Source organism: Myotis yumanensis, unplaced genomic scaffold (genome assembly GCF_028538775.1).
Source record: "Myotis yumanensis isolate MYYU_CA2020_CCGP unplaced genomic scaffold, mMyoYum1.0.hap1 SCAF_11, whole genome shotgun sequence".
NCBI classification, from domain to species: domain Eukaryota; kingdom Metazoa; phylum Chordata; class Mammalia; order Chiroptera; family Vespertilionidae; genus Myotis; species Myotis yumanensis.
The window spans coordinates 25,303,681-25,330,868 of record NW_027223762.1 but is presented as its reverse complement, the minus strand read 5'-3'; the positions used below and the strand labels follow the sequence as shown (position 1 = coordinate 25,330,868).

General features: G+C 35.8%; 1 protein-coding gene across 3 annotated transcripts in view; it reads left to right on the top strand.

Moving 5' to 3' along the window:
• Positions 1 to 27,188, top strand: part of FBXO11 (F-box protein 11) — a 90,987-nt gene that overhangs the window by 45,113 nt on the left and 18,686 nt on the right. For 2 of the 3 annotated variants that reach the window (XM_070429168.1, XM_070429167.1), the window contains exons 2-11: positions 12,187 to 12,314; positions 12,447 to 12,528; positions 14,406 to 14,550; positions 16,131 to 16,260; positions 17,408 to 17,491; positions 17,570 to 17,702; positions 19,127 to 19,233; positions 19,312 to 19,423; positions 19,508 to 19,614; positions 19,698 to 19,835. In XM_070429168.1, coding sequence (XP_070285269.1) covers positions 12,187 to 12,314; positions 12,447 to 12,528; positions 14,406 to 14,550; positions 16,131 to 16,260; positions 17,408 to 17,491; positions 17,570 to 17,702; positions 19,127 to 19,233; positions 19,312 to 19,423; positions 19,508 to 19,614; positions 19,698 to 19,835 — 1,166 coding nt within the window. The remainder of the gene's footprint in view (positions 1 to 12,186; positions 12,315 to 12,446; positions 12,529 to 14,405; positions 14,551 to 16,130; positions 16,261 to 17,407; positions 17,492 to 17,569; positions 17,703 to 19,126; positions 19,234 to 19,311; positions 19,424 to 19,507; positions 19,615 to 19,697; positions 19,836 to 27,188) is intronic. The other variant, XM_070429169.1, reaches the window with a different exon arrangement.

Here is a 27,188-nt window from a genome sequence, read left to right as displayed (position 1 = left end):
TTAATGCCACCCCAATAAATTAAGTAAAAAAGAAAAAAGTAAACCATACAGAATTATTTTTTTAAAAAGTAAACCATTGATGTTGACAGAATGTTCTCCAAATCCCCCTTTTTAAAAAATTTTACATTTTAATATTTTGAACCCTAGATGAACTTGAGATCAGCAGGTATATTTTATTGAGGTATTGTTCCCCCTTACACATCTTAGAATCAAGAAGAGAAATACATTTCTGTGAAGGGTAGTTTTAATTACCCAAATTACTGATCAATTTTATTAGTGTCATTAATTAGGAGTTTATTATATAAATGTTGATATCAGTACCTTTAATTTTGCAGATAATTAGTACTTTTTCTAAGTAGCTCTTTTGTAAGAAGTATAGTTACATTTTTAGTAAAACCAAAAGTACTTTTCAGTAGTTGTTTTTTGTATTTGATGTATCCTTGTATTTTTCAGTAAGTATTGGTGCTCTAGATCATTGTAATTGACATCAGCAAATGTTTTTATACTCTTTGGTTCTAATACGAAGAGTTTTTCCTTTTGATTTCAGTTAATCATTTATGTGACCCAAGGCAATGTGGAAAAACATATTTTGGCGCCATCTGCTGTTCTTTAATGTGATATTTTATTTACTTCAGTAAAGCTTGTAGATCAAGCATGTCAAATTCTTGGCTGAGTGTGGCCCACAACGAATATTTTTGCAGCCCAGCCAATATAACGGTATGTAAGAAATGTCTTAATAAAAATTTCATAACTTCATTTTTACAATATCCTGTTATACATAATTATTAATAACGAACTACAACGTTTGCTAATGACTGATTACTATAATCGCATTGCATTCATTTCTCTTATGCACCTTACACACAGGCGCACCATTTCTCTCCACTAATACTAGCAGCCAATATTTTAGCAGCCAGTTGCCATGTCACTTGTTTGGTGTGCGCAACAGGAAATACTTCGCTTTCGGAGAACAAGAAAAATAGGTTTATTTGTGCTACACTTATTAATTTGTGCAGTTATTCGGTGTTTAGTAAGTTAATGTTCAAGAAAAAAATACTAATTTTTATTAAAATGTTCTATTTCATGTTAACGATTACTTGTTTATTTCAGCCCTTTATATTCAGCATGTCTTTATCGAAATAAACCTATGTTTCTATGAAAATTGAAGCTTTTGGTTTTTTGCGGCCCTCATAAACTTATTAAACCTTGTTTATTTGGCCCGTGTTAGCCTTTGAGTTTGACATGCTTGTTTTGTGCAACGGGCCTCTAGTGTATATGTATAAGATGATGATACCGTGGTTCTTGCCTTTCCACCACTAAGCTGTTTCAATACTACATTTTCATTATCAAGGTTAATAACATTTATATTGTTAATGAAGTATTTTCTTGAGTGATTTTCATTAGGTTGATTCTAGACGTTGAAAATAATAACTGTGCTTGTGTTATTATGAATATGGAGATATTTTTTTCTGTAGAGCCAAGTATGTACTAGATTCTACTTCTTTCTACTACCTAATATTTCTAGGTCACTCAAAAGAGATTATTCCTAATAGTTCTGATGTTATTTTATACATTTAATGTATTGCCTTTATCATGTCCTCAAGTTTTTATAAGCTCCCTGCTGGTTAACCTATTGATTGCTCTTTTTGTCCAGGAAATTTTATTTCTACTGCCCTCTTGCGCCTGTTTCCAATCTATGGGCCTGCTTCACACCCTTTGTCTTGGAATTTCTTCCCTTTATTGTTTTTCTGTGATGATTTTATTAATTACTACATTCTAAGTCTTCCTCTTTATTTATTCCCGAGTTTTGTTGAAATAATGTCCTCAAGTAATTTTCTAAGAAAGGTTATATAGGGAGATAACTTTGTAAGTCTGCATGTCTAGAAATTTCTTTATTTTACTTTCATTCTTGTTTCATGGTTTCATAAAAAGATTTCTTTTTATTGATCTACAATGAACATTATTGTTTTCAGATCCACATATTACTGTTATTTTTTTATTGTACTTACTTTCAAAGTTCAAAGCTTCTTTGAGGTTTTAAGGGAACTTGATGGCTTCCTTTTCTTTTGTAGTCTCTAACATGCTTTGTTAGGCAGTAGTTTCCTCAATTTTGCTTCTTTTTGTATCCTGTCTCCAAATATTATTGATATTTACAATACAAAAATATCTAAAGAGATACCCATTATGAAAATACAAAGGGTCTAATGTTTACATTTTGGTGGTTTTGTATAAAATGTTAACTCAACACTTTGAATAAAATAAGACATGGGAAAGTATTACATGTTGAAATGATAAATGTTATATATACATATGTATGTATATATATATAGTGGGTTAAATCACATTAAAATTTACTTAGCTACTAAAAAATTAAAAATTACAAAATATGGATCACGTTCTGTTTCTATTGAGATATTGGGTTCAAGAACATTTTTAACTGAAAATTAAATTTTCTATAAGTTATGGTTGAAATTAAATGTTGAGATTTATTTTTATTAGTCTTATATTACAGCTTAACATCTAAATATTAGCATTCTAATATTACGTGTAAAAGTGAAAGCTATAAAAGTAAAAAAATTTTGATAAAATATTATGTTGAGGACTTGTTTTTAGACTTGTTGTTGGGACAAACCATAACCAATCCTTCATGGTTTCTTGGTTCTTGGTTAGGAGCCAGATAAGCTACCATGGATTATTTAACAAACATTTTGTTTGCTTCAGATGTGCCAAATCAGTTCTGGGGAATACTCCTCCATAATTTTAGAAAGAAACAAAAAATAGTGGGTGTACATGTAAATGAATTCAGAGGTAGGAAGAAGTAAAACAGTACCTGTCGGGTTTTTATTTTCTATAAAGTAGTATGTAAGTCATCATAGCCCACCAGTAGTGATGGTTTCTTGGAAAAATTCCTTGAACTGAGTAAAATTAAAGGGTCTCCATAGATGAGAACCAACATTTATTAAATATTTATTGGGCATCGAGCTAAACACTGAGGAAGAATATAAAAGAGGGAGGGGGCTTTAACCCTATGAGCTTATAATTTTGTTAGGAAAGTAAGGCGTATACCAAAATAGTAAACAACAACACAAGGCAGCTATGATATGATATGGAAAGAATATATGGCATATATACACTGCTACAGGAGTTCCAAAGATGAAGACACTAATGACTACAAATTGTTTTTTAACTTTTTCCTTTGCTTAAAATAGTGGCCAGGTGATCTTCTCAGAATGACCCCTGCCCTCACCAGTAGCTCAGTTGATTTAGAGCATCGTCCAGATACATTGAGGTTGAAGGTTCGAACCCCGGTCAGTGTACATACAAGAATCAACTAATGAATGCATAAATAAGTGGAACAACAAATCAGTGTTTTTCTCTCCCTTCCTCTCTTTCTCTAAAATCAATCTTTTTATTTTAATTAGAAAAAAAATAGCAGAATGACCCCTTTGTAAATACCTTCTGTCACTGTACCTTATAGTCAGTGGTAATGTATTTTTGTATTTTTTATGTTTTTATTTTAGAGAGGAATGGCGAGGGAGGGAGAGAGAAAGAAACATCAATGCAAGAGAGAAACATCTATCGATTGCCTCCCATACGCACCCAAGACCAGGGATCAAACCTGCAACCTGGGTATGTGCCCTGACCGGGAATCAAACCAGCAACCTTTCAGTGAATGGGGCAACACTCAACTGAGCCACACTGGCCAGGGCTCAGAAGTAATTAATTATGAGAATTGTATAGAAATTTAGTATAGATTCTTTACCTCAGCACAAATAAGAGTTTAATATAATGCTTTATAAAACTGAACTTTGAATGTTTTAGAACAGAACTGGTTATCAATGGGAAATTGAGGTTACTGTAGCTTCATATATTTGTGGGAACTAATAATTACCAATTTTAAACAGAAGTTGGAGTGGAGTGAGAGAGAGTTGTATGGGATGAAAAATTTGAGAATGAAACTGATTGGCTCACTGACTGATAACTCACAGCACGATAAACCAAAGCTGCTAGATATCATCCTGACATGCATACACACTACAAACATAGAAATGTTAACACAAAACAAGAGCAAAAGTGTGAATGCATAGCTAAACCCTGAGGAAGGAAAGAAGTGAATGAAGTTTCTAGGTGTAGAAATGAGAGATATCAAATCAAAGCAGTAAGAGGGAGGTGGTACTGCTATATATAAAATAGCACAGGACCTTTTGGTCTTGGATATATGTCCTAATGCAGCAGTCGCCAACCTTTTGGACCTCACGGACCACCGGTTGGCAACCACTGTCCTAATGGGTCTCTGGTGGAATTTTAGTACACATATAGGGATAGGAAATGTCGTCTTGGACCTGTTCTGAATACAGGTAGCACTAAGACCAAGGTGTGCAGCCTACAACATGAAACAACTTCTCCGATTGTGTTTGGATTTTAAAAAGTGTCCAATGATAAAACAATCTAAAAGAGGCCGAAACCGGTTTGGCTCAGTGGATAGAGCGTCGGCCTGCGGACTGAAGGGTCCCCGGTTCGATTCCGGTCAGGGGCATGTACGTGGGTTGCGGGCACCACCCAGTAGGGGATGTGCAGGAGGCAGCTGATCGATGTTTCTCTCTCATCGATGTTTCTAACTGTCTCTCTCCCTTCCTCTCTGTAAAAAATCAATAAAATATATTTTTTTAAAAAAAACAATCTAAAAGAGAATTTAAATGAGTTTGTAAAATGATCAAGAGAATAAAAAGAAAATGAAAATAAAATTTTAAAAATTTTAAATTTTAAAAGGAAGTATGGTGAAGTAACAGACCAGTATGAAAAAGAAACAATAAACCTAAAAAAGGAAAACCAAAGCAACTTTTTAAAAAATATATTTTTATTGATTTCAGAGAGGAAGGGAGAGGGAGAGAGATAGAAACATCAATCATGTGAGAATCATTGATCTGCAGCCTCCTGCATGCCCCCCACCGGGATCGAGCCAGCAACCAGGGCATGTGCCCTTGATGGGAATCGAACCCAGGACCCTTCAGTCTGCAGGCCACTCTATCCACTGAACCAAACCAGCTAAGGCCAAAGCAACTTTTGAAATTAAAAATGTAATCATAGAAATTGGCATCAGGTGGATTAAATACCACATTAGACAGTTATTCTTGCTTTGGCTGAAAAGGAAAAGAAAATCTAGCAATAAACGATTAAGAAGAACTGAATTTAAAATGTAATGACCCAGGCGTAGCTGGTTTGGTTCAGTGATTAGAGCGCCAGTCTACGGACTGAAGGGTCCCAGGTTCAATTCCGGTCAAGGGCACATGCCCGGCTTTTGGGCTCAATCCTCAGTAGGGGGCATGCAGGAGGCAGCCTATCAGTGATTCTCTCTCATCATTGATGTTTCTATCTCTCCCTCTCTAAAGTCAATAAAATAAAATATAAACAAATAAATAAATTGTAAGGACCCAAAAGTAAACATTGAAAATACAAGGTTAAAAAAGTGCTGATATAAAACAAAGCTAAAAGCTGTTAGGAAAATATTATCAGCCAAAAATAGATTTCTAAGGCAAAAGGCATTATTAAGCATAATGATGAAAGGAGTAATTCACCAGGAGGAAATAATAATCTTGCCCCTGTATTTCCAAATAACATAGCAAAGTATATAAAGCAAAATTTACATACTAAAATTAAATGGATTATCTACAGATAGAGCAGGAAGTTTTATAGGAAATTTCCTTCAAAAGACAATAGATGAATGAAACCACCACTGCCCCAACAACAACAAAACTAAAGGTATAGAATATTTGAACAAGCAATTAATAGACTGGATATTTTAGATATATTTAAACTTTAAAAAATAGAATGTAGATGTTCTTTTCAAGCAGACATGAGACATTTACAGAAACTAATCATATATTAAACTACAAAGGGATGACTCCACAAATATCCAGTCATATCATACTGGCTATATTTTCTGACTACATTGCATGCAGTATATAGAAAACTTATTTAATTTTCCAAGTTTTGTTTAAAAGTGATGTTAATAGAATAATATTTGAGTGAAATAAGAGCTGAAACATTTATTGAACACTTTATATGAGCCAGACATACTGCTGAGTGTTTTGCATATGTTATTCTATTTATATCCTTTCAGTAGCCAGTAGTCCTGGGAATTACAAAATACTGTTCTCATCTTTAATAGTTGAAAAAAATGTAAGCTTAAAAATGTTATTTTGCCCAAGGTCTGCTGTTGGAAAAACCTCTTTTTTAATATTACATTGTTATAACACCTCATCTTTTAAAAACACCTCTATTATTGTAAAATATAGCTAGGTAGAGAAATTTCACATAAAAGAATTATTAAAGTTTAGAATTATTACTAAGATTGGTATTGTAATACCAACAGGTCAGGAAATAGAACTTTGCCAGCCACTGCAGAAGCCTTTTATGTGCCCCATTCCAATCATAACTCCATCTGCTCCCCCCCCCCCCCCCGCCACACACACACACACACACACACACACACACACACACGCACAAAAGCATTCATATGATAATCATTTTCTGGCTTTTTTAAAAAAGTAATTTTAGTGCCAAAGTGTACATTCTTACTAGGTGTACCAGTTAATGATGCAGATTTTGTAATCAAAGAAAACACAATAATTTCAAGAGAAACATCAAAAATGCTTTATTCAAAGTAATGTCCATCGCTAGCTACACATTTCCCCCATCTTTAGGTAATTTGTGGATACCGCCCCAATAGAACTTTTCTTGTTTTGAGGCAAACCATTCAGAGACCCAATTTTCCACTTCTTACGTTTTGAAGTGCTGCTCAGAAAGTGCGTGTGCCATCTATCTGAACAAGTGGTAATCTGAAGGAGCAAGGTTTGGTGAATACAGCAGGTGGGTTAATACTTCCCAGGCAAGATCTTTTAACGTGTCTTTAATTGGTTTTGGAGTGTGTGATGGTGCGTTATCATGAAGCAAAATTACTTTGCCATGTCTTCTGGAACATTCTGGTCGTTTCACGATCAAAGCGTGGTTCAAATTGATACTGTCAGTAGCGATCAGTATTAATGGTTTCACCTGGTTTTAGAAGCTCATAATACACCACACTTTCCCTGATCCCTCCAAACACAGAGCATTGTCTTCTTTCTGAAACAATTTGGCCTTGCAGTCAGTGTTGATGGTTGACCTGGATTAACCCATGACTTCGTGCATTTGAGATTTTCAAAATAAATCCACTTTTCATCCCCAGTCGCAATTCGATGCAAAAAAAAGACTCTTTCGTGCCGTTGAAGCAACATTTTACTGATGACTTTTCGGTTTTCCATTTGTCTTTTGTTCAGTTGACGTGGCACCCATTTTCCTTCCTTTAAAATCTTTCCCATTGCTTGTAAATGATCGGAAATTGTTTGCTGAGCAACGTTTAATGTTTCTGCAAGTTGTTTTTGAGTTTGACACGCATCTTCATCCAATAATGCTTGTAATTGTTGGTCTTCAAACTTTTTCGGTTGACCTGGAAGTTCTTTGTCTTTCACACTGAAATCATCACTTTTAAAGCATTTAAACCAGTGTTCACAAGTATCTTGAGATGGAACATGTTCACCATAAGCTTCCCGAAGTATACAATAACTTTTTCTTCAAAATAATGAATTAAAACTTCCCGCAATTGCTCTTTTTTTGCACGAAATTTTTAAGTGTAAAAATATCTATGATGTTAACACCTTCAGCAAATTTGACATATGAAGTTTTGAAGCATGTTGTCAATACAACAAAATAGCATACATATCAAATCGCATATATATCAACATATGTGTAACACCATCTATTGAAAAAAAGTCTGCATTATTAACTGGTACACCTAGTAAACAGAATGCTTTAGTTTTGCTTATTTTTCCCCCACTGATTTCCCATGCAATTTATTAGTTGATGAAACTGGTACTGTATAGTTTGACCTTAAAGTTTCTTACAGGTTTGATCAGATTCAGATTTGATGTTTTGTCAAAGAGGTGGTGATGTGTTCTTTCATCAGGAGATATACAGTGCCTGATTGTTACTCTCTTTATGATATTATGGACCTATTAATACTCATTGGTTAAATCCATGAACTCTTTTAGAGTTTGCAAATTATTTCTAATTTTCTTATTCTTTATTTATTGCTAGAATGTTTCTGTAGAGAAGCTTCCCCTCATTTCTTACTTGGTTACTTGATGGTTCGGTTTATATAAGAAAAGAAGAAAAATATTTGATTATTTCCTGTTATTTTCCAATTTTCAGAAGATGTGTTGGTTTTTAGTAGCATCTTTGAAAGTAACCTTTTTTTAAAATATCATTATAAACTCACGGATTTAAATATATCTCTTTTAGTTCATTCCATTTATTCTTAATGATGCTCAAATTGTCCCATCTTTGGCCAGTGGGTGGCTCCTTACATCATGGAGTTTATATTTTAGTAAATATATATACATGTAAGAATATGTATGTATAACCTTAAAACACACACACACACACACACATACTAAAAACTGTATATTTCGGTTTTTAAACTTACTATATATTAAAGATAGTTCCTTATCAGTCTATATAAAACTGCTTTATATCTTGTAATTACCACATAATAGTTTATTGTATAGCTAGACCATCGTTTATTTAACAAATCTTTATTGATGAACATTTGATTATTACCTTTTAGTATTGGTAACAGTATGCAATAAAAATCTTGGTCCATACTTCTTTGTCCATGTGTGAATATAGCTGCAGAATCAATTCCTAGAAATGGAATTGCTAAGTAATAATAGCTATTGCCAAATTGCTCTTCTTAGAGCAATTAAGAACTCTTTTTCCTTCATATTTTCCTTTCATAATACTAATATGTGACCAAACTTTTTATCTTTGATAATTTGCTATATGAAAAATATCTCATTTTCATTTCTATTAGCATTTCATTTCTAGTTTCTTAATTCTGAATTATCTGTTCATGTCCTTGCCTTGGCCCAAATTTCTATTGAATTATTGATCTTTTCCCTATTTATTTGTAGACACTCATATATAATTAATGAAATTATTACCCATTTGTGTGACATTTGTTGCAGTTTTTTTTCCTAATTGTGTTGCTTCTTTTAACTGTTTATGGTGTTAATTTTCCAAGCAGAATTTTTAATATTTTATATATTACTCAAATGTATTATTTAAAAACAATCTAAACTCAGAGAAGAGTTAGTTTTTTCCCCCTGATTCTTTCCAGAATAAGTGCCAACCTGTTGTCCTGTCACCTCCTATTGTTAGTCTGTATTTCCTACAAACAAGGATATTATTCCAAATAAACATACTATAGCTATAAAAGTCAGAAAGTTATCATTGACAAATTATTGTCTTCTAATCTTTTTTTTTTTTTTTTTTTAAATATATTCCATTGATTCTCTACAGAGAGGAAGGGAGAGAGATAGAGAGTCAGAAACATCGATCAGCTGCCTCCCGCACATCCCCCACTGGGGATGTGCCCGCAACCCAGGCACATGCCCTTGACCGGAATCGAACCTGGGACCTTTCAGTCCGCAGGCCGACGCTCTATCCACTGAGCCAAACTGGCTTCGGCTGTCTTCTAATCTTTAGACCCCGCATTTAAGTTTCACTATTGGTCCTAATAGCCACATTTCAGCAAAAGGATCTAGTTCAGAACCACACATTGCATTTAGTTGCCGTATCTCTTTACTATCCTTCAGTCTGGAACAGTTCTTCAGACTTTCCTTGACTTTCATAACTTTGACAATTTTGAAGATGATTCAAAATAAATTAGAACAAATTTGATTTGTCTGATGTTTCCTCGCAATTAGATTTGGGTTATGCTGCGGAATATAGCTGCTATCAGGTGGCACACCATTTCAGTTTGTCCTATTAATGATGATATTCACTTTGATCACTTGATTAAGGTACTATCTGATTGACATCTCTACTATAGAGTTACTGTTTTCCCCTTTCTAAAGTTTTTTCTAAACATCCCATTATTTATTCAATTTATTCATTTATTTATAGCAGTATGGATTTATGGGTTGCTGTTCATTCAGTGGGTTATAATTCCTTTACTATCATGAATTTTGATGCTGTAACATAATTTTGTTAGAGGGTGAGCATTCAGGCTGACTTCTGAGTCCTTTTGACATGTCCTCATCATTCTTTTAGCACTTTCTTATTTCTACCACAAGATATTTCAGGCTCATCTTATATTTCCCCCAATCTGGAATCTGCCATTTTTCCAAGGAACTTTTATTTCTTTTGTAGAAAATGTTATTCAGCCCTATCTGGTTTGACTTAGTGGATAGAGTGTCAGCCTGTGGACCGCAGGGTCCCAGGTTCGATTTCGGTCAAGGGCACATACCTGGGTTTCAGGCTCCTCCTCCCCGGCGCAGTCCCTGGTCAGGGCTCATACAGGAGGCAACCAATCATTGTGTTACTCTCATATCGATATTTCTCTCTGTCTTTTCCTCTCTCTTCCACTCTCTCTAAAAAATAAATAAAAAATAAATCAATGGAAAAATATCCTCAGGTTAGAATTTTTAAAAAAAGAAGCCCTAGCCAGTTTGGCTTACTTGATAGAGCGTTGGCCTGCGGACTGAAGGGTCCTGGGTTTGATTCCGGTCAAGGGCACATGCCCAGGTTGTGGGCTCGATCCCCAACAGGGAGCGTTCAGGAGGCAGCTAATCAATGATTCTCTCTCATCATCGATGTTTATATCTCTCTCTTCCTCTCCCTTCCTCTCTGAAATCAATAAAAATATATTTTTTTTAAAAGAAGAAGAAAATGCTATTCAGAAGCCAAGCTCCAAATGCTACTCACGCTCATTGGTATTGGAGTGTCACTGCTTCTAGGCTTGCTCTCTCTCAGTGAACAGAGCTAGAGGACATATATACATACACACACCCAAACACTTAGATCTATAATCATTTCTATATCTATTAAAAATCATGAGTTCTATGTTGATGCCTTCAGTTCTAGTCTAACAACATAGAGTTTATTCTAGTTTTCTCTCTTTAATTTTAACTCTCTTCTCTGACAGAAGATATCTGGCTTCCATTATCTTATTTATTTGCTTAGTTCCTGTATTGTATGTAACCAGTCTTCCAGGTCTATCATCCCTGCTGCTGTGTGACACCCTTTTCTCCCTGTTCTCTCTGACTCTTCATTCCAGGACCACCCTGCCGTCCATGCAGACTTCTTTTTTCTCCTCTTGAACTCCAACACCCTGTGCCAGACCACTCTCTGTGTGGATGCTCTTTTCATCCTTCTTGGTATCTGGTATTTTATACCACCAAGCTGTCCATCTATCGACATCTTCCTCACTCACCCGCTTTGACTCTGACACCCCTTGCCTGGTTGCCCTTCCCATCCCTCGTGGGCTCTAGCCATGACTCATTCCCCTTCTCAAGCCTCTGATCAAGTGAACATCCTCCTCACCTGTTTCTTTTTAATGCCTTCCAAGTTTTGTGTCATAATCTTGAAAGAACTTCTCTACTTTAGTGTTATAAAAAAATTATTTTTTTCTATATTCTTCTTGTGATTTTGTTTCCTTTTTGTATTTAAATATATGGTGTATTTTGAAATTTATTTTGAAATAAGAAATAAAAAGCCAACATTTCATTCAGATGGTTATCTAGTTAGCTGGAATTTTATATAAAAGTTGTATTTCCCACCACCACAAAAAAAATTTTTTTTTAAGTTTTTAAAAAGTCTACTGCAGCCCTAGCCAGTTTGGCTCAGTGGATAGAGCGTCGGCCTGTGGACTGAAATGTCCCGGGTTCGATTCCACTCAAGGGTACATGCCCGGGTTGCATGCTCAATCCCCAGTAGGAGGTATGCAGGAAGCATCTGATTAGTGATTCTCTCTCATTTATGTTTCTGTCTCTCTCCTCTCTGAAATCAAAAATATATTTAAAAATAAAATAAAAAGTTTACTGCACCTATAGAGCTCTTTTTTTTTAATAGACTAGAGGCCTGGTGCATGAATTCGTGCACGTGTGGGGTCTGGCTGAACTGCCCGGATTGGGGGGGGGGGGCCTATTGGGGACAGGGCTGGCCAGGGGAGGGTCCGAGGACGGTTGGCCAGCTGGCCCCGCCCCCTGGTCAAACTTCCGGTCGAACTCCCGGTCGAGGGGACAATTTGCATATTAGCCTTTTATTATATAGAATGTCATTTTTCATAATTGCTTTTGTTTATAACAGATGATGATGTACCTGCAGATATGGTTGCAGAAGAATCAGGTCCTGGTGCACAAAACAGTCCTTACCAGCTTCGTAGAAAAACTCTTTTGCCGAAAAGAACAGCGTGTCCTACAAAGAGCAGTATGGAGGTAAATTAAGTGTCACTGCTTTTCTTTTTGTAATGAAAAATTGTTAGGAAACAAACAAAAAAGGAAAGGGAATGTCATTTTTTAGAAGTAATAAAAATATTTGCTTAATTAGTTTTCATTTTGTTTTTGAAGGGTGCCTCAACATCAACGACAGAAAACTTTGGTCATCGTGCAAAACGTGCAAGGGTATCTGGAAAAACACAAGATCTTGCAGGTATTTCCTATGGGAAAACTAAGGGACAGGGTCAAGTAACTTTTTTTATTTTGTTTGATACCAAAATATTAAAATTAAATGTACTTTAGTATTACATTTGGGATTGAGAAAATGATTATTATAGAACTAGAGGCCCGATGCACAGGTTCATACATTGATGGGGTCCCTTGGCGTGGCCTGCGGGGATTGGGCCAAAACCCGCAGTCCAACGCCACCTGTCACTCCTGCCTGCCGCTCCCGCTCATCCCAGCCCCACTGCGCCTGCCGCCACAGGCTTGCGCCCAGTCAGCCCCGATTGGGTGAGGCTCACGCTGCCACAGCAGCTTTCGCCAGCCATGAACCCTGCTTCTGGCACCCATCAGTCAGCTGAGCGGCACTCCCGCTGTGGGAGTACACTGACCACCCAGGGGCAGCTCCAGTGGTTTGGTCACTTAGGCTTTTATATCTATAGATTAACATGACAACTCTGACTTCTCCCTCTTTGTCTTTGTTATATAAAAATACCTTGTGTTGCCCTAGCTGATTTGGCTCAGTGGACAGAGCGTCAGCCTGCAGACTGAAGGGTCCCAGGTTCGATTCCAGTCAGGGCACATGCTCGGGTTGCAGGGCGTGCAGGAGGCAGCTGATCAGTGGTTCCCTCTCATCATTGATGTTTCTGTCTCTGTCTCCCTCTCCCTTCCTATCTGAAATCAATAAAAATATATTTAAAAAATAAAAACACCTTGTGGCCCAGACGGTTTGGCTCAGTGGATAGAGTGTCTGCCTATGGACTAAAGGGTCCCAGGTTCAATTTTGGTCAAGGGACTTTTCCGCAGGTTGCAGGCTTGATCCCCAGTAGGAGGCATGCAGAAGGCAGCCAATCAATGATTCTCTCTCATCATTGATATTTCTATCTCCCTCTCCCTTCCTCTCTGAAATTAAAAAAAGGCATAATGAAATATGCCTTGTGCCCTGGCCAGTGTGGTGAAGTGGTTAGAGCATCGGCCTGCCCATGGAAGGATTGGATTCCCAGTCAAGGGCGCACATACTTGGGTTGCAGGTTCAATCCCATCAGGGTTGTATGGGAGGCAACCAATCGATGTGTCTCTTTCATATTGATGTCTCTCTCCCTCCTTCCCTTCCTTCTATTCTCTCTAAGAAAAAAAAAAATCAATGGAAAAAAAATATCCTTGAGTGAGAATTAACCCAAATATAAAAAACCTTTTGTATATTTTCACCAGTTTCTGAAATGGTACGTAATAGCTAAAAGAGAATACTTATGTCAAGATGAACAAAAATAAATGTGCTATCTATGAAAAAAAATGTTTATAAGATGATTGTTGCCCTAGTCAGTTCGGCTCAGTAGGAGGAGCATCTGCCTGTGGACTGAAGGGTCTCAGGTTCGATTCCGGTCAAGGACACATGCCTGGTTTGCGGGCTCAATCCCCAGTGTGGGGGTAGCAGGAGGCAGCCAATCAGTGATTCTCTCTCATCATTGATGTTTCTTTCTCTCTCCCCTTCTCCATTCCTCTCTAAAATCAATAATGGTATATTTAAAAAAAAAAAAAAAAAAAAAGATTGTCATCACAAAATAAAAGCTATTAGTTAGATAAAATGAAAAGTATGCTTTTTATTTTATTTTTAATCCTCACCCGAGGATATGTTTTTATTGATTTTAGAGAGTGGGAGGAAGGAAAGAGAGAGAGAAAAACATTGATTGGCTGCTTCCTGTATGTGACCTGACCTAGAATCAAGCCAACCACCCTTCAGTGCACAGGACAATGCAACCAACTGAGCTACACTATCCAGAGCGAAAATTATGCTTTTTAAAAAATGGGGAAGTCATTACTAACACAATAAATAAGTTGTTTATATTTTATTTGTTAATCTCTTTATAGCAGCACCTGCTGAACAGTATCTTCAGGAGAAACTGCCAGATGAAGTGGTTCTAAAAATCTTCTCTTACTTGCTGGAACAGGATCTTTGTAGAGCAGCTTGTGTGTGTAAACGCTTCAGTGAGCTTGCTAATGATCCAATTTTGTGGTAAGTGAAAATTTATTTCTTATTATCTTGAGATATATTATTTGGTACCCAAAATGCTTGAAATGCTAGGGAGGTTGAAGTGTTGATTATAATTAAATAAGAATAAAATTAGATTGCTTGTAAATTCTAAGTTACCTATTTATCACAAATGTGAGTTGTCACTTTAGGTAATATTTGTCAACAATAAATGAAGTACTTTCTCTGCTATTTATCAGTTAATAGCAACTGAGTATATAAAATGTATTTCATTTAATTGCTTTTAAGAAACAGAACTAAGCCTGGTTAGTGTGGCTCAATGGTTGAGCATCAACCTATAAACTAGGAGGTCACAATTCAATTCCCCTGTCTGGGCTTATGCCCGGGATGTAAGCTCAATCCCCAATATAAGGCATGCAGGAGGCAGCTGATCAATGATTCTCTCTCATCATTGATATTTTCTGTCTCTCCCTCTCCCTTCTTCTCTGAAATCAATATAAGTATATTTTTTTTAAGAAACTACAGAACTAAGGCCCTGGGCGGTTTGGCTCAGTGGATAGAGCGTCAGCCTGTGGACTGAAGGGTCCCAGGTTTCATTCCGGTCACAGGCATGTGCCCAGGTTGCCGGCTTGATTCCCAGTAAGGGGCGTGCAGGAGGCAGCCAATCGGTGATTCTCTCTCATCATTGATGTTTCTCTCTCTCCCTCTTCCTTCCTCTCTGAAATCAATAAAAATATTTTAAAAAACAAAACACTGAACTAAGTCTAATTTAAAACAGCTAACTAATTAAATTTGATAGTTTAGTGAATTTTATATATCACTTTTGGAAAATACTTCGATAGTTATATTCATGACCTTGAACTATGCATGCCCTTTGACCCAGTAATTCCACTTCTGAAAATTTTTTTGCCTATGTACAAATTTTTCATAATGTCATAGTTAATAGTGGGGGGAATTAGAAATTAGATCTAGCAATAAGGAAATGGACTTAAGTGAACACAATATAATGTCTGCTTGGAGGGTTGGGGTATAGTCATGAACAGTGATTTTTTACAGTTTTTAATAGCATGAGAAAATGCTATGTTGTAAAAAGTGAAAAGTGCCCTGGCTGGGTAGTTCAGTTGATTAGAATGTTGTTCAATGATTGCAGGTTCGATCCCCAGTCAGGTCACATACATGAAACAAGCAATGAATGCATTAATGGGTGGAACAGCAAATCAGTGTTTCTTTTTCTCTCTCCCTCCCTCCCCCTCATTTTCCTCTTTCTTTCTCCTCTCTTTCTCGAAAACCAATAATTAAAAAGTGAAAAGAGCAGGATACAAATTTTTGTTTTTGTATGCTGTATAAATCACAACTGTAACAAATGAAAACTAACTGTAGATAAAAATAACTAAAAGGGGGAAAAAATGACTGAAAGGAAATATAGTAAGCTGTTAATAATAATGTATTGAAAGTGTAGGTTATCTCCTTTCTTTGTACTTTTCTATATTTTACAATAGCTTGTATGGTGCTAAAGGTAAACTATTTTAGTCTTCAAATAATTTTTTGTAGTTATTTAAAAGGCTACTTATGAATAACTCTTCTAATTCCTTTCCCACCTTCAGGAAAAGATTATATATGGAAGTATTTGAATATACCCGTCCTATGATGCATCCTGAACCTGGCAAATTCTACCAGATTAATCCAGAAGAATACGAACATCCAAATCCTTGGAAAGAGAGTTTCCAGCAGTTGGTATGAAGTATAAATAGAAAATATTGACTCATGTATATAATATATATGGAGATAAAATTTCCTTTCTAAAAAAATTTAAACTCATGCAGGGAGATATTTATATTGTCATATAAACTTATCTTGTGAACTTTATGAAAAAGGGGAATGTTCCAGGTATTCCATGACTTACTGAGAGAGACATTTTGCTGCAGTCATGATGACAGGTGTAATGACTCTGATGAAGTAATAGATACTACAAAGGAATATTTATCACTGAACAAACACAGACATTTAACCTGACATCAAATAAAATAATTAAGGGTTTTTTGTTTTTCTTACTGATTTCAGAGAGGGAGAAGAGTGAGAGAGAGAGAAATATCAATGATAAGAGAGAACCATTGATTGGCTGCCTCCTGCACACCCGCCACTGGGAATAAAGCCCGCAACCCAGGCTTGTGTCCTGATTGGGAATCAAACCATGACCTCCTGGTTCATAGGTATACGCTCAACCACTGAGCCACGCCAGTCGAGCTAATTAAATTTGTTGGTGTGTTTTTTTAATTAATTTCAAGAATAGGTTTCAAGCCAGTGCACATTTATCAACCAACAAAATACTCAACAATTTCACTGCTGACATAATAATCTAAACATTGACAGTAAACATCAGTAGCCTAGAAGCAGTTAATACTGTCTATGGGTCTGTTTGAACTCTTGGAGTTCAATATTGTTTTAAAGTTTCACTTTTAGCGTAATTTTTATGTAGTCCTTTACAAATGGCTCTCAACTAGGATGATTTTGCTCCACAGGGGACATTTGACAACTTCTGGAGACATTTTTAATTATCACAACAAGAAGAGGATGCTACTGGTAGCTAGTGGGTAGAGACCAAGAATGCTACTAAGCATTCTACAATGCACAGGACAGCCCCCACAACAAAGGAACTATCTGTTCCAAAGTATTAGTAGTGCTGAAATTGAGAATCCTTGTCCTTTCTTACTGGATAGTACTGAATAATGTAAAATCTGAAACACCTTTTACATCACACTATGCAACAGAAAATTAGTTGAAATAATTGATTTTTTTATATATTTAATTTAAAATATTCATACAGTTCTAAATTAGTTTAAAATGTAATGTCTTTTCTTTTTTTTTTTTTTTTGACATTAAGTATAAAGGTGCACATGTAAAGCCAGGATTTGCTGAACATTTCTACAGTAACCCTGCAAGATATAAAGGAAGAGAAAATATGTTGGTATGTTTGATCTGTATTTTTATGGGATTTAAAATAGTAATTTTTCAGTTCTATATTGACACTTTTATTTTTTTCTAGTATTATGATACAATTGAAGATGCCCTTGGTGGGGTACAAGAAGCTCATTTTGATGGACTTATCTTTGTTCATTCTGGAATATATACTGATGAATGGATATATATTGAATCTCCAATCACCATGATTGGTGCAGGTATTTTAAAATGCATTTTTATTAGAATTTTACCAATTTTACTTACATAATGGGTTTATAAAATGCTAGTGACTTAAAAAATTTAGGTAACTTTGATAATACCTTAATGGTAGGAAAGAATAAGAATTAAATATGCATATTTTATGTGATAGAAATGAAAACATGAGAATTCAGAAATTGTGGATGTGTCTTATTTCTTTTTAAGATGTATATATTTCTCACCCAGCTGGCATGGCTCAGTGGTTGAGCATGGACCTATGAACCCCAGGAGGTCACGATTTTATTCCCAGTCAGGGCATATGCCTGGGTTGTGGACTTGATCCCCAATGTAGGGCGTGTAGGAGGCAGCCAATCAGTAATTCTCTCATCATTGATGTTTCAAATCTCTCTCCCTCCCTCTCCCTCTCTGAAATCAATAAAAATATATATTTTTTAAATGTGTATGTTTCTTGGTCACTACTTTATCCAACTGCCTTAGTTAATCATTAAGGAAAGAAAAAATGTTTGTTAGCTTTATCTTAAATATTTTTGGGCTATATAAAAGCTGCTTTTATGCTCAAGTTTCTAAGAATAAATGTAATAAAATATTTATTGAGCACTGATCAGTCATTTGAAGATTTATGCTTTTTTTTTTTAAGGGAGGAAGGAATAGGATGGGAGAGGGGAGGGGGAGGAGGGAGAGAGAGAGAAACATCAATAATGAGAGAGAACCATTGATCGGCTGCCTCCTGCACACCCCACACTGGGGATCAAGCCCGCAACCTGGGCATGTGACCTGACCAGGAATCAAACCGTGACCTTCTGGTTCATAGGTCAGTGTTCAACCACTGAGCCACACCAGCTGGGCGCTCTCTGATTTTTTAAGGATATAGTACATAGACCATTTTAAGATGGCTAATAATTATTACTTGTTAATAAAGTTTGCATTGACTACCCTTTCTGCTTTCCTCCCCCATTTCCACCATGAAGAAAAGTGAGGAGGGAGGGTGTAGAAAATTTCTGCCTATAGATTTTTATTACTTTCCAAATTAAGGCCAGTTTGGGAAATAAATGTCAATAAAGAGGTTTCTTTTGGATATTAAATACTATTTGCAGTTGAACCTTCTTAGAAGTATTATATATGGATTTCAATATGATACTCAAATAATATCTACATTAAATATTACTGCCTGTGGTAAAGGCCAGTGAAATATAGTTATCAATTAAATGAGTATTAGTCCTCTCTTCTCAGTATTTAAAAGTAATAACTTTTAAAAGTTCTTCCTCCAAAAAATACCCAACTTAAAACAATAAAAATGTTCTATATTACTAGTTTTGTAGCAAAGTATTACTGTATTTTTAAAGTGTATTTTTTTAAAGTTATTTTTAAATTTCTATTTTATCTGTCTGATAAAGGTAATATGCTTTAAATATCTTCTCCACAGCACCTGGAAAAGTAGCAGACAAAGTTATAATTGAAAACACTAGAGATTCAACCTTTGTTTTTATGGAAGGTTCTGAGGATGCTTATGTTGGATATATGACAATAAGGGTAAGAAATTTTAAGATTTAAAATAATATGTTGAAATTATTAAAGCAGTGGTTGTTTAACAAAATTTCTACTTTGCAGTTTAACCCTGATGACAAATCTGCTCAACACCACAATGCACACCACTGCTTGGAGATTACAGTAAATTGTAGTCCTATTATTGATCACTGTATCATCAGAAGTACATGTACAGGTTAGTGTTTCTTTATATTTTGTTATAAAATGAGTCTCTGTGTTGTGGCCCAATAGGTTTTTAAATAAAGTATTTTTCTTACAGTTGGCTCTGCAGTATGTGTTAGTGGTCAAGGAGCATGTCCTACTATCAAGCACTGTAATATCAGCGACTGTGAAAATGTTGGACTTTATATAACAGATCATGCACAGGTATTTTTTTAACTTTGTCGTTTTATTCTTTTAAAATATTTTTTCAAGTTTTACTAATGTTTATTTCTGATTATTTGTTGTAGGGAATATATGAAGATAATGAAATTTCCAATAATGCTTTGGCTGGGATATGGGTTAAAAATCATGGAAACCCAATTATTAGACGGAATCATATTCATCATGGACGTGATGTTGGTGTGTTCACATTTGATCATGGCATGGTAAGAACGTTTTTAATAGAAATGCTGACCTCATATTAGTTAGATTTCAAATAGGTTTCAAGATTTTGTAACCACCAAATTATTTGTTTCTATCATATGGTATAGGTTTAAAAGCAATTTCAACATTATATTTTAAAATCAATATACAATATTCTATAAATTTATGGTTCTCACAGTATAATCATGTAGAAAAGATGGAGTCCTTAGGGAATTGATGTGACATTTGAGAGGATTCATGTCTAATCCAGTAGTTCTGAAATGTAAGTGTGCAGAAAAATCATCCATATATTATAAATCAGAATTTTCAAGGATCAGACCCAGTATATGCATTTTTAATAAGCATCATAAGTGAGTTTAATACAGGTTGTTTATCGACTATACTTTGAGAAGTAATGGTTACATTATTAATTTGACTTCCATTTTACTCTTAAAAAATTTTTAACTGGCAGAATGTTAGTTAGAGATGTAGTGATAATAAAATATTAGCTATAATATTGTTATGCAGCAGTTAATTAGGCAGCTCTATGGATAATATGTTTTAAATACTACTATGTCATTTTACACAATTTTCTAGGGACAGCCTTTTTGAGCTCTCTTAGGCTACAATTTCAAAATAATGTTCTTGGATGTCTGTTGGATATTCTTTTCATTTAGTGTCTAATTTTCATTGAGGTAATTTTCAAATCCTACTTACATCATTGGCAACATTTTTTATGAAATGGGAGAGGAGTGGGTGGTGACATGATGATACATAGGATTATGGTGAAGTTTTGTTTCTGTTATATAGTACTAGAGGCCTGGTGCACAATATTCATGCACAGGGGGAGGGGGAAGGGGGGTCCTTAGCCCGGCCTGCACCCTCTTGCAATCTGGGACCACTGGCTCCTAACTGCTCACCTGCCTGTCTGCCTGATCACCACTAACTGCCCTCCCCTGCCTGCCTGATCACCCCTAACTGCTCTCCCCTGCCGACCTGGTCACCCCTAACTGCCCTCCTCTGCTGGCCTAGTCGCCCCTAACCACCTCTGCCTCGGCCCCCGCCACCGTAGCTTTGTCTGGAAGGACATCCAGATGGATGTCCAGAAGACGCCTGGTCTAATTAGCATATTACCCTTTTATTAGTATAGATTAGTCAAGCAACTTGGGAACATTGGATGCACTTACACAAATTATCAGTTAATGAAGGAAATTTTTTATTTTCATCATTTGTACCTAAAACTCTAATGCAGAACTCTTTTTAAAACTGAACTAGACTATAAGAAGTTACCCTTTTATCAAGTTCTGATTTGAACTGCTGGTAAATGGTTTCAGACCATTCAGTTCGTCATCATTTGTGGGGTAACTGTAATCTTAGAGAAACAGTTCACTTACAACTTGGGTTGTAGCATGGACCTGTTGATAAAAAAGCAGAGTGGAGATGACCACTAGCCCTTTCCAGCTAGAATAAAGAAACTAACATTGTGTTGCAAATTACACTGTTTTCTCCAAGGATGTGGGAATTGGGGGATTTGAGCAAAGGTTTAGAGGATGTCAAAACATAAGAATCTTGAGAATCTGCCCTCCCTTAGAGGCCTGCATTGGTTATAGTTCCTAAATGGTCTCTTATTTTGTAATGGAACTATACTATGCTAGTATTTATTTGCCTTTGTTGCCTTTAGACTGCCCCAGAGTTACATACTATTCAAGTACCATATTTATGCGTGCCCCTGGTCTCATTCACAAATGATTTGAGGTACCAAGATAATTTTAACCTGGATAAATTTCCTCATTTTTAAAAGACCTATGATGATGTTTACTTACTAAAGTTCATCGTCATCATTTATTCATCATCACACACCCCCATACAGATTATTTTTTATAAATTTGGGTTTGAAATTTTTATAACTGTTTTTAAACAATTCTAGGCAGTGCTACAGATAGATATTCCCATTAAGGATTAATGAAGAGATTTGTTAAGATAATACAGATTTGTAAGGAAAGGGTCAAAATAAAGTAAGTATATGTTGGGTCTGTTGTGTGTTTTAGTATTGTGATACAATCCTTTAAAATCCTTTGATAGAATGTTCTTCTATTCCAAGGATATGGCAGGTCCTCGCATAATGTTGTTTTGTTGTAATGTTGATGAGGGGGCAAGGGAGATTCCAGGCTAGGGCCACTGTCTGTGTGGAGTTTGCATGTTCTCCCCATATTTGCATGGGTTTTCTCCTAGTGCTCTGGTTTTCCTCCCATGTCCCAAAGATGTGCATATTAGGTTAATCGGTGTCTAAATCGTGAGTGTGCCCTAAGGTGGAAGGGCATCCTGTCCAGGTTTGGTTCTTCCTTGCTCCATGAGCTGCAGATAGGCTCTGGCCACCTGTGACTCTAAACTGGAATAAGCAGGTTGGGAAATAATCATCTTATTTTTATTAATCTTTTTTAAATGTATGTATAGCTCACATTTACTTCAATGTCTAAAGTAAGTGTTTTGTGTCTTAATTTAGAAATTTGATGATGTTTTTGTAACCAGAAATATGCTGTTGGAACTTAACTCTTGCTTATGTCAGCCAGTAGTTAAATTGGTTTCTTTATATGTCATCTTGCTTAAAATTGCAGTAAGGACTTAACTATATTCTTAAGGCTGTTTTCTCTGTATTGCACCCTATGATTGGTAGGACATCACTAAAGATAACCTTTTTAAAATTTGACTTTGTTTCTATAGAACTTCAAAGAACATCAGAATAGACATTTAAACTAGTTTTTGTGTTGTCCTCTATCTTTAAATATGTTATTTAATTATACTTATATTTTTACTCTCTGAAATTGTTTTTATCTATAACATAATTAGGATTTAAATTTCTGTACTTATAAGAATGAATCATAAAAGATTTTCAAAACTTTTTAATTTTAAAGAAATTAATCTTTTTGTAAAAACCGCCTCTAGGATTTCAAAAGGGAAGACTCCAGAGTTTATCATTATTAACTACATGTTTAAACTTTGGAGTAAAGTATGAACTCCCCCTATGAAAAATGGGGAAGTAAACATACTTATATATTTTTTTTTTAATATATTTTATTGATTTTTTACAGAGAGGAAGGGAGAGAGATAGAGAGTTAGAAACATCGATGAGAGAGAAACATCGATCAGCTGCCTCCTGCACATCTCCCACTGGGGATGTGCCCGCAACCCAGGTACATGCCCTTGACCGGAATCGAACCCGGGACCCTTCAGTCCGCAGGCCGACGCTCTATCCACTGAGCCAAACCGGTTTCGGCAACATACTTATATTTTAACCTATCTCTACCCCATTATTTATATTCTCATTTGTCTTCTGTAAAGGTTTATAACATTTATACTTATGGCTCTATGTTTACTCTATATTTATTTATCTTAAGACCTTGAATCAGTTTCTCCATTCCTGAATTTTTTATTTTGATTTATTCTTGGAATGACTGAGCTTTGTCATCTAGCCGTTTTTTATTTTATTTTATTTTATTTTTAATACTAGAAGCCTGTTGCACGAAAAGATTCGTGCAATAGGCCTTCCCTTCCCCTGGCTGCCAGCACCGGTTTTCCTCCGGCACTCGGCACCCAGGCCTTCGCTCTGGCCAGAGCCGCCTTCAGCGCCTTCGCTGCTCCAGCCGGAGCCGCCTTCAGTGCCTTTGCTGGAGCAGCATATGCAAATTAACTGCCATCTTTGTTGGCGGTTAATTTGCATATCTCGCTGATTAGCCAATGGGAGGCGTAGCGAAGGTATGGTCAATTACCCTGTTTGTCTATTATTAGATTAGATGTTTGTATTGATTTCAGAGAGGAAAGGAGAAGGAGAGAGAGAAACATCAATGATGAGAAAGAATCATTGATGAGCTGCCTCCTGCATGACCCCTACTGGGGATTGAGCCCAAAACCCGGGCATGTGCCCTTGACCAGAATCCAACCCAGGACCCTTCAGTCTGCAGGTCAGTGCTCTATCCCAGTGGTCGGCAAACCACGGCTCCCGAGCCACATGCAGCTCTTTGGCCCCTTGAGTGTGGCTCTTCCACAAAATACCACGTGCGGGCGCGCACATACAGTGCAATTGAAACTTCGTGGTCCATGCACAGAAGTCGGTTTTCGGCCTGGGCAAGTCTATTTTGAAGAAGTGGGGGTACGTTCGCTGAGGTCGACCCCTCAGATTGAGGACGTTTTTAGCAAAGGCCAGCTTAGGAGTACCCTAATTAAGTTAATAACAATGTGCCTACCTATATAGTTTAAGTTTAAAAAATTTGGCTCTCAAAAGAAATTTCAATCATTGTACTGTTGATATTTGGCTCTGTTGACTAATGAGTTTGTCGACCACTGCTCTATCCACTTAGCCAAATCAGCTAGAACTAGCCGTTTTTTATTTTTTAACAATTTCTGGTATTGTAGCCTTAAATTCTTGCCACTTGAAAGTGGCCTATCCATTAACTTTTAACTTGGCTGAGTGTTTAGTTTTTATTATACCTGTACTTTCTTTCCCTCTGAATTCTGTAGTCATTTTTATATTTCTAACATTGAGTGTGGCAGAGAAGCCCAAGGTTTTTGGAGGGGGTGTTTTCCCTTTCTGGTGGAGATTTGCTTTTCTGCTTCAGTATCCAGATATGGGTTTTGTTGTTGTTAATGTTGTGTTTTAGTTGTACTGTTTCTCTGTTCATATGTTCTTTTCTTTAGAAACTTAGCTATCTTCTATTATCTATATTCCTGTGTTCTTTTACCTTAAGTTTTGTGTGATTTCTTCAAATCTGTATTCTTTATTATCTCCATAATTTTGTCTCTTTTTCTGTTTTCTTTTCAGTTGGTTTTTATCTCTAATTTTTTAATGTATTTTTATTTTATGGAATCTTTCTAACATACATAAAACCAGAAAGAATGGTATAATTAATCTCCATATACCCACCTCCACCTTCAACAACTATCAATTCATGGCCATCTCTGTTTAATCTATACCTCTTTGCTCACTCCTTACTCTCTTCTTTATTCTCTGATTTATTTTGAAGTAAATCCTGACATCATTATCCCATCTGTAAATATTTCCACATATATCTTTAAAACTAGGGATTCTTTCTTTTTTCTGTCTTTCACATAACCACAATGCCAATCTCACTGCTAAAAATAATGTTCACAGTTCCCCAATTATCTTTGTTTAATATTAAATCCATTGCAGAGTGTTATTTTTGTTCAATAACATTAAAATGCCATAATGATGCCATATTGATATAAATTTTTTGAGGCAGCCTGGTCAGCATGGCTCAGTGGTTGAGTGTCAACCTATGAACCAGGAGGTCACAGTTCAGTTCCCAGTCAGGGCACATGCCTGGGTTGCAGGCTTGATCCCCAGTAGGGGGCATGCAGAGACCGCTGATCAATGATTTTCTTTCATTATTGATGTTTCTCCCTCTCCCTTCCTCTCTGAAATCAATAAAAATAATAAACTTTTTGAGACAGTTATTCTAAGTTTATGAATTTAAGTCATGACAGATTCTCTGTGTTGAAATCTGGCCATCCTTTCCCTTCTCCTCTCACTTTGCTTTGGATATTCTTCCTTAGATAGGAAACTTAAGTTTTATATGACAGAAATTACACATAATGTAGTGTTTTCTTCAGATTTAACTCTTATGCCTGAAGTTATTTCTATGAAAATATTACTCTGTTTCCTCTTCTCCTGTGTTCTATTCATGCCCCACTAGATACCATCACTTTAGTAGATCATATTAGAACCTTCAGTTATTTAGGAGAAACTACCTTGCTGAATCTTTAAGGTAACATTTGTGCTCTCAGCACCCTGCTCTTACTTATCCAGATTTCATAGTATTTGGCAGGTATTTTATAGATTATAGTTTGAAGTTATAGAAGTTTATTTCAATGAAAATAGCATATTTTTTCTCCTTTTTGTTCTTTTGGGCAGTGGGTTTGGAGAATTTTAAAGAGAAATACTTGAGTGCCTTTACTTTATATTTAATAAAGAATATTTCATTTCAAAAAAATTTTAAATAAGTCTTTAGTCTCATCTTTTATTTTTATATCAATGTTAAGTTTTTAAATTGATAGGATGATAATTTGCACTAATGTATCTGGCAGAAATTTAGAATTGCTTTTGCCTAGAAGTTTATGAGCTTTTATTTTAAATATAGAATAAACTATTAGTAATCTGGTATCTTCTGGTAGGGCAGTAAATCACATTATAAATGGGGTAAAATGTTCATGCCTTTGGAGTTATGCATAAATATTGGAGCTTTTGTGACTTGTATTTAAATTCTACCTATAGTCTGTATTATTAGACCATTTTGCACTAAAGGCATCTCTTAACAAAACACATGCATTTCATTAAAATGTATTTTAAAGCATAATTACATTAACTGAGCCCTTTAACCCAGAATAATAATGAGATAGGTTTCCTTGTAAAATTATAAAACTATAAGTCAACCAGTGGTTCTTTCTGAATGTAATAAAGTCACAGTTATAGTAGAGGCTTATGGTTTTAAGACATGAAAAAAAAAACGGTTTTTTGCTGCTTTTCTTGAAAGTTACCCTAAAACAATAGATAGAGATTACAAACTCCATTGTTGATAGATGTAGGGGACATTTTTAACCATAATCTAAATTAAATATGGCCCTGACCGGGTAGCTCAGTTGGTTAGAGCATGATCCCGATATGCCAAGGTTGCGGGTTTGATCCTAGGTCAGGGCACATACAAGAATCAACCAATGAATGCATAAATGAGTGGAACTACAAATCCATCTCTCTCTCTGTCTCTGTCTGTCTGTCTGTCTCTCTCTCTCTCTCTCTCTCTCTCTCATATCAATAAATAAAATAAAAATAAATTAAATATGGTAAGTGACCTTGTGCCTATTACCAGGGCAACCAGTCCACATTAGAGCAGGTTATAAAACCTGCTGGTATTTAGGAAGATAAGTTGGTAAACCTAATGTGGAATGTATATATGTTAGGTAATTTAACTGGTAGCAAGTTTAAGATAGATTATCACTAAAGAGCTAAGCAAAGAAGAACAAAATTACTACTACAGGGAAAATAAAGAGTTGTGCAGCAAAGAATATATAGTTATACTTGACAGCTCAGCTCTGACTAGCACACTAATCTAACCAAATTATGATATAACTACATTGGAAGAGCATATGGATGTTTGTGATGAGCGATAGAAATGTAGGAAAGTTAAATTCTCATCTTCCATAATAGGAAGCCAGTAAATAATACCTAATACTGAAAACTCAAGATACAGCAATACAAATCTTTACTTAAAAATATAATGCTAGATTGCACTAGCCAGTTTGGCTCAGTAGATAGAGTGTCATCGTGCAGACCAAAGGGTCCCAGGTTCAGTTTCAATGAAGGGCTC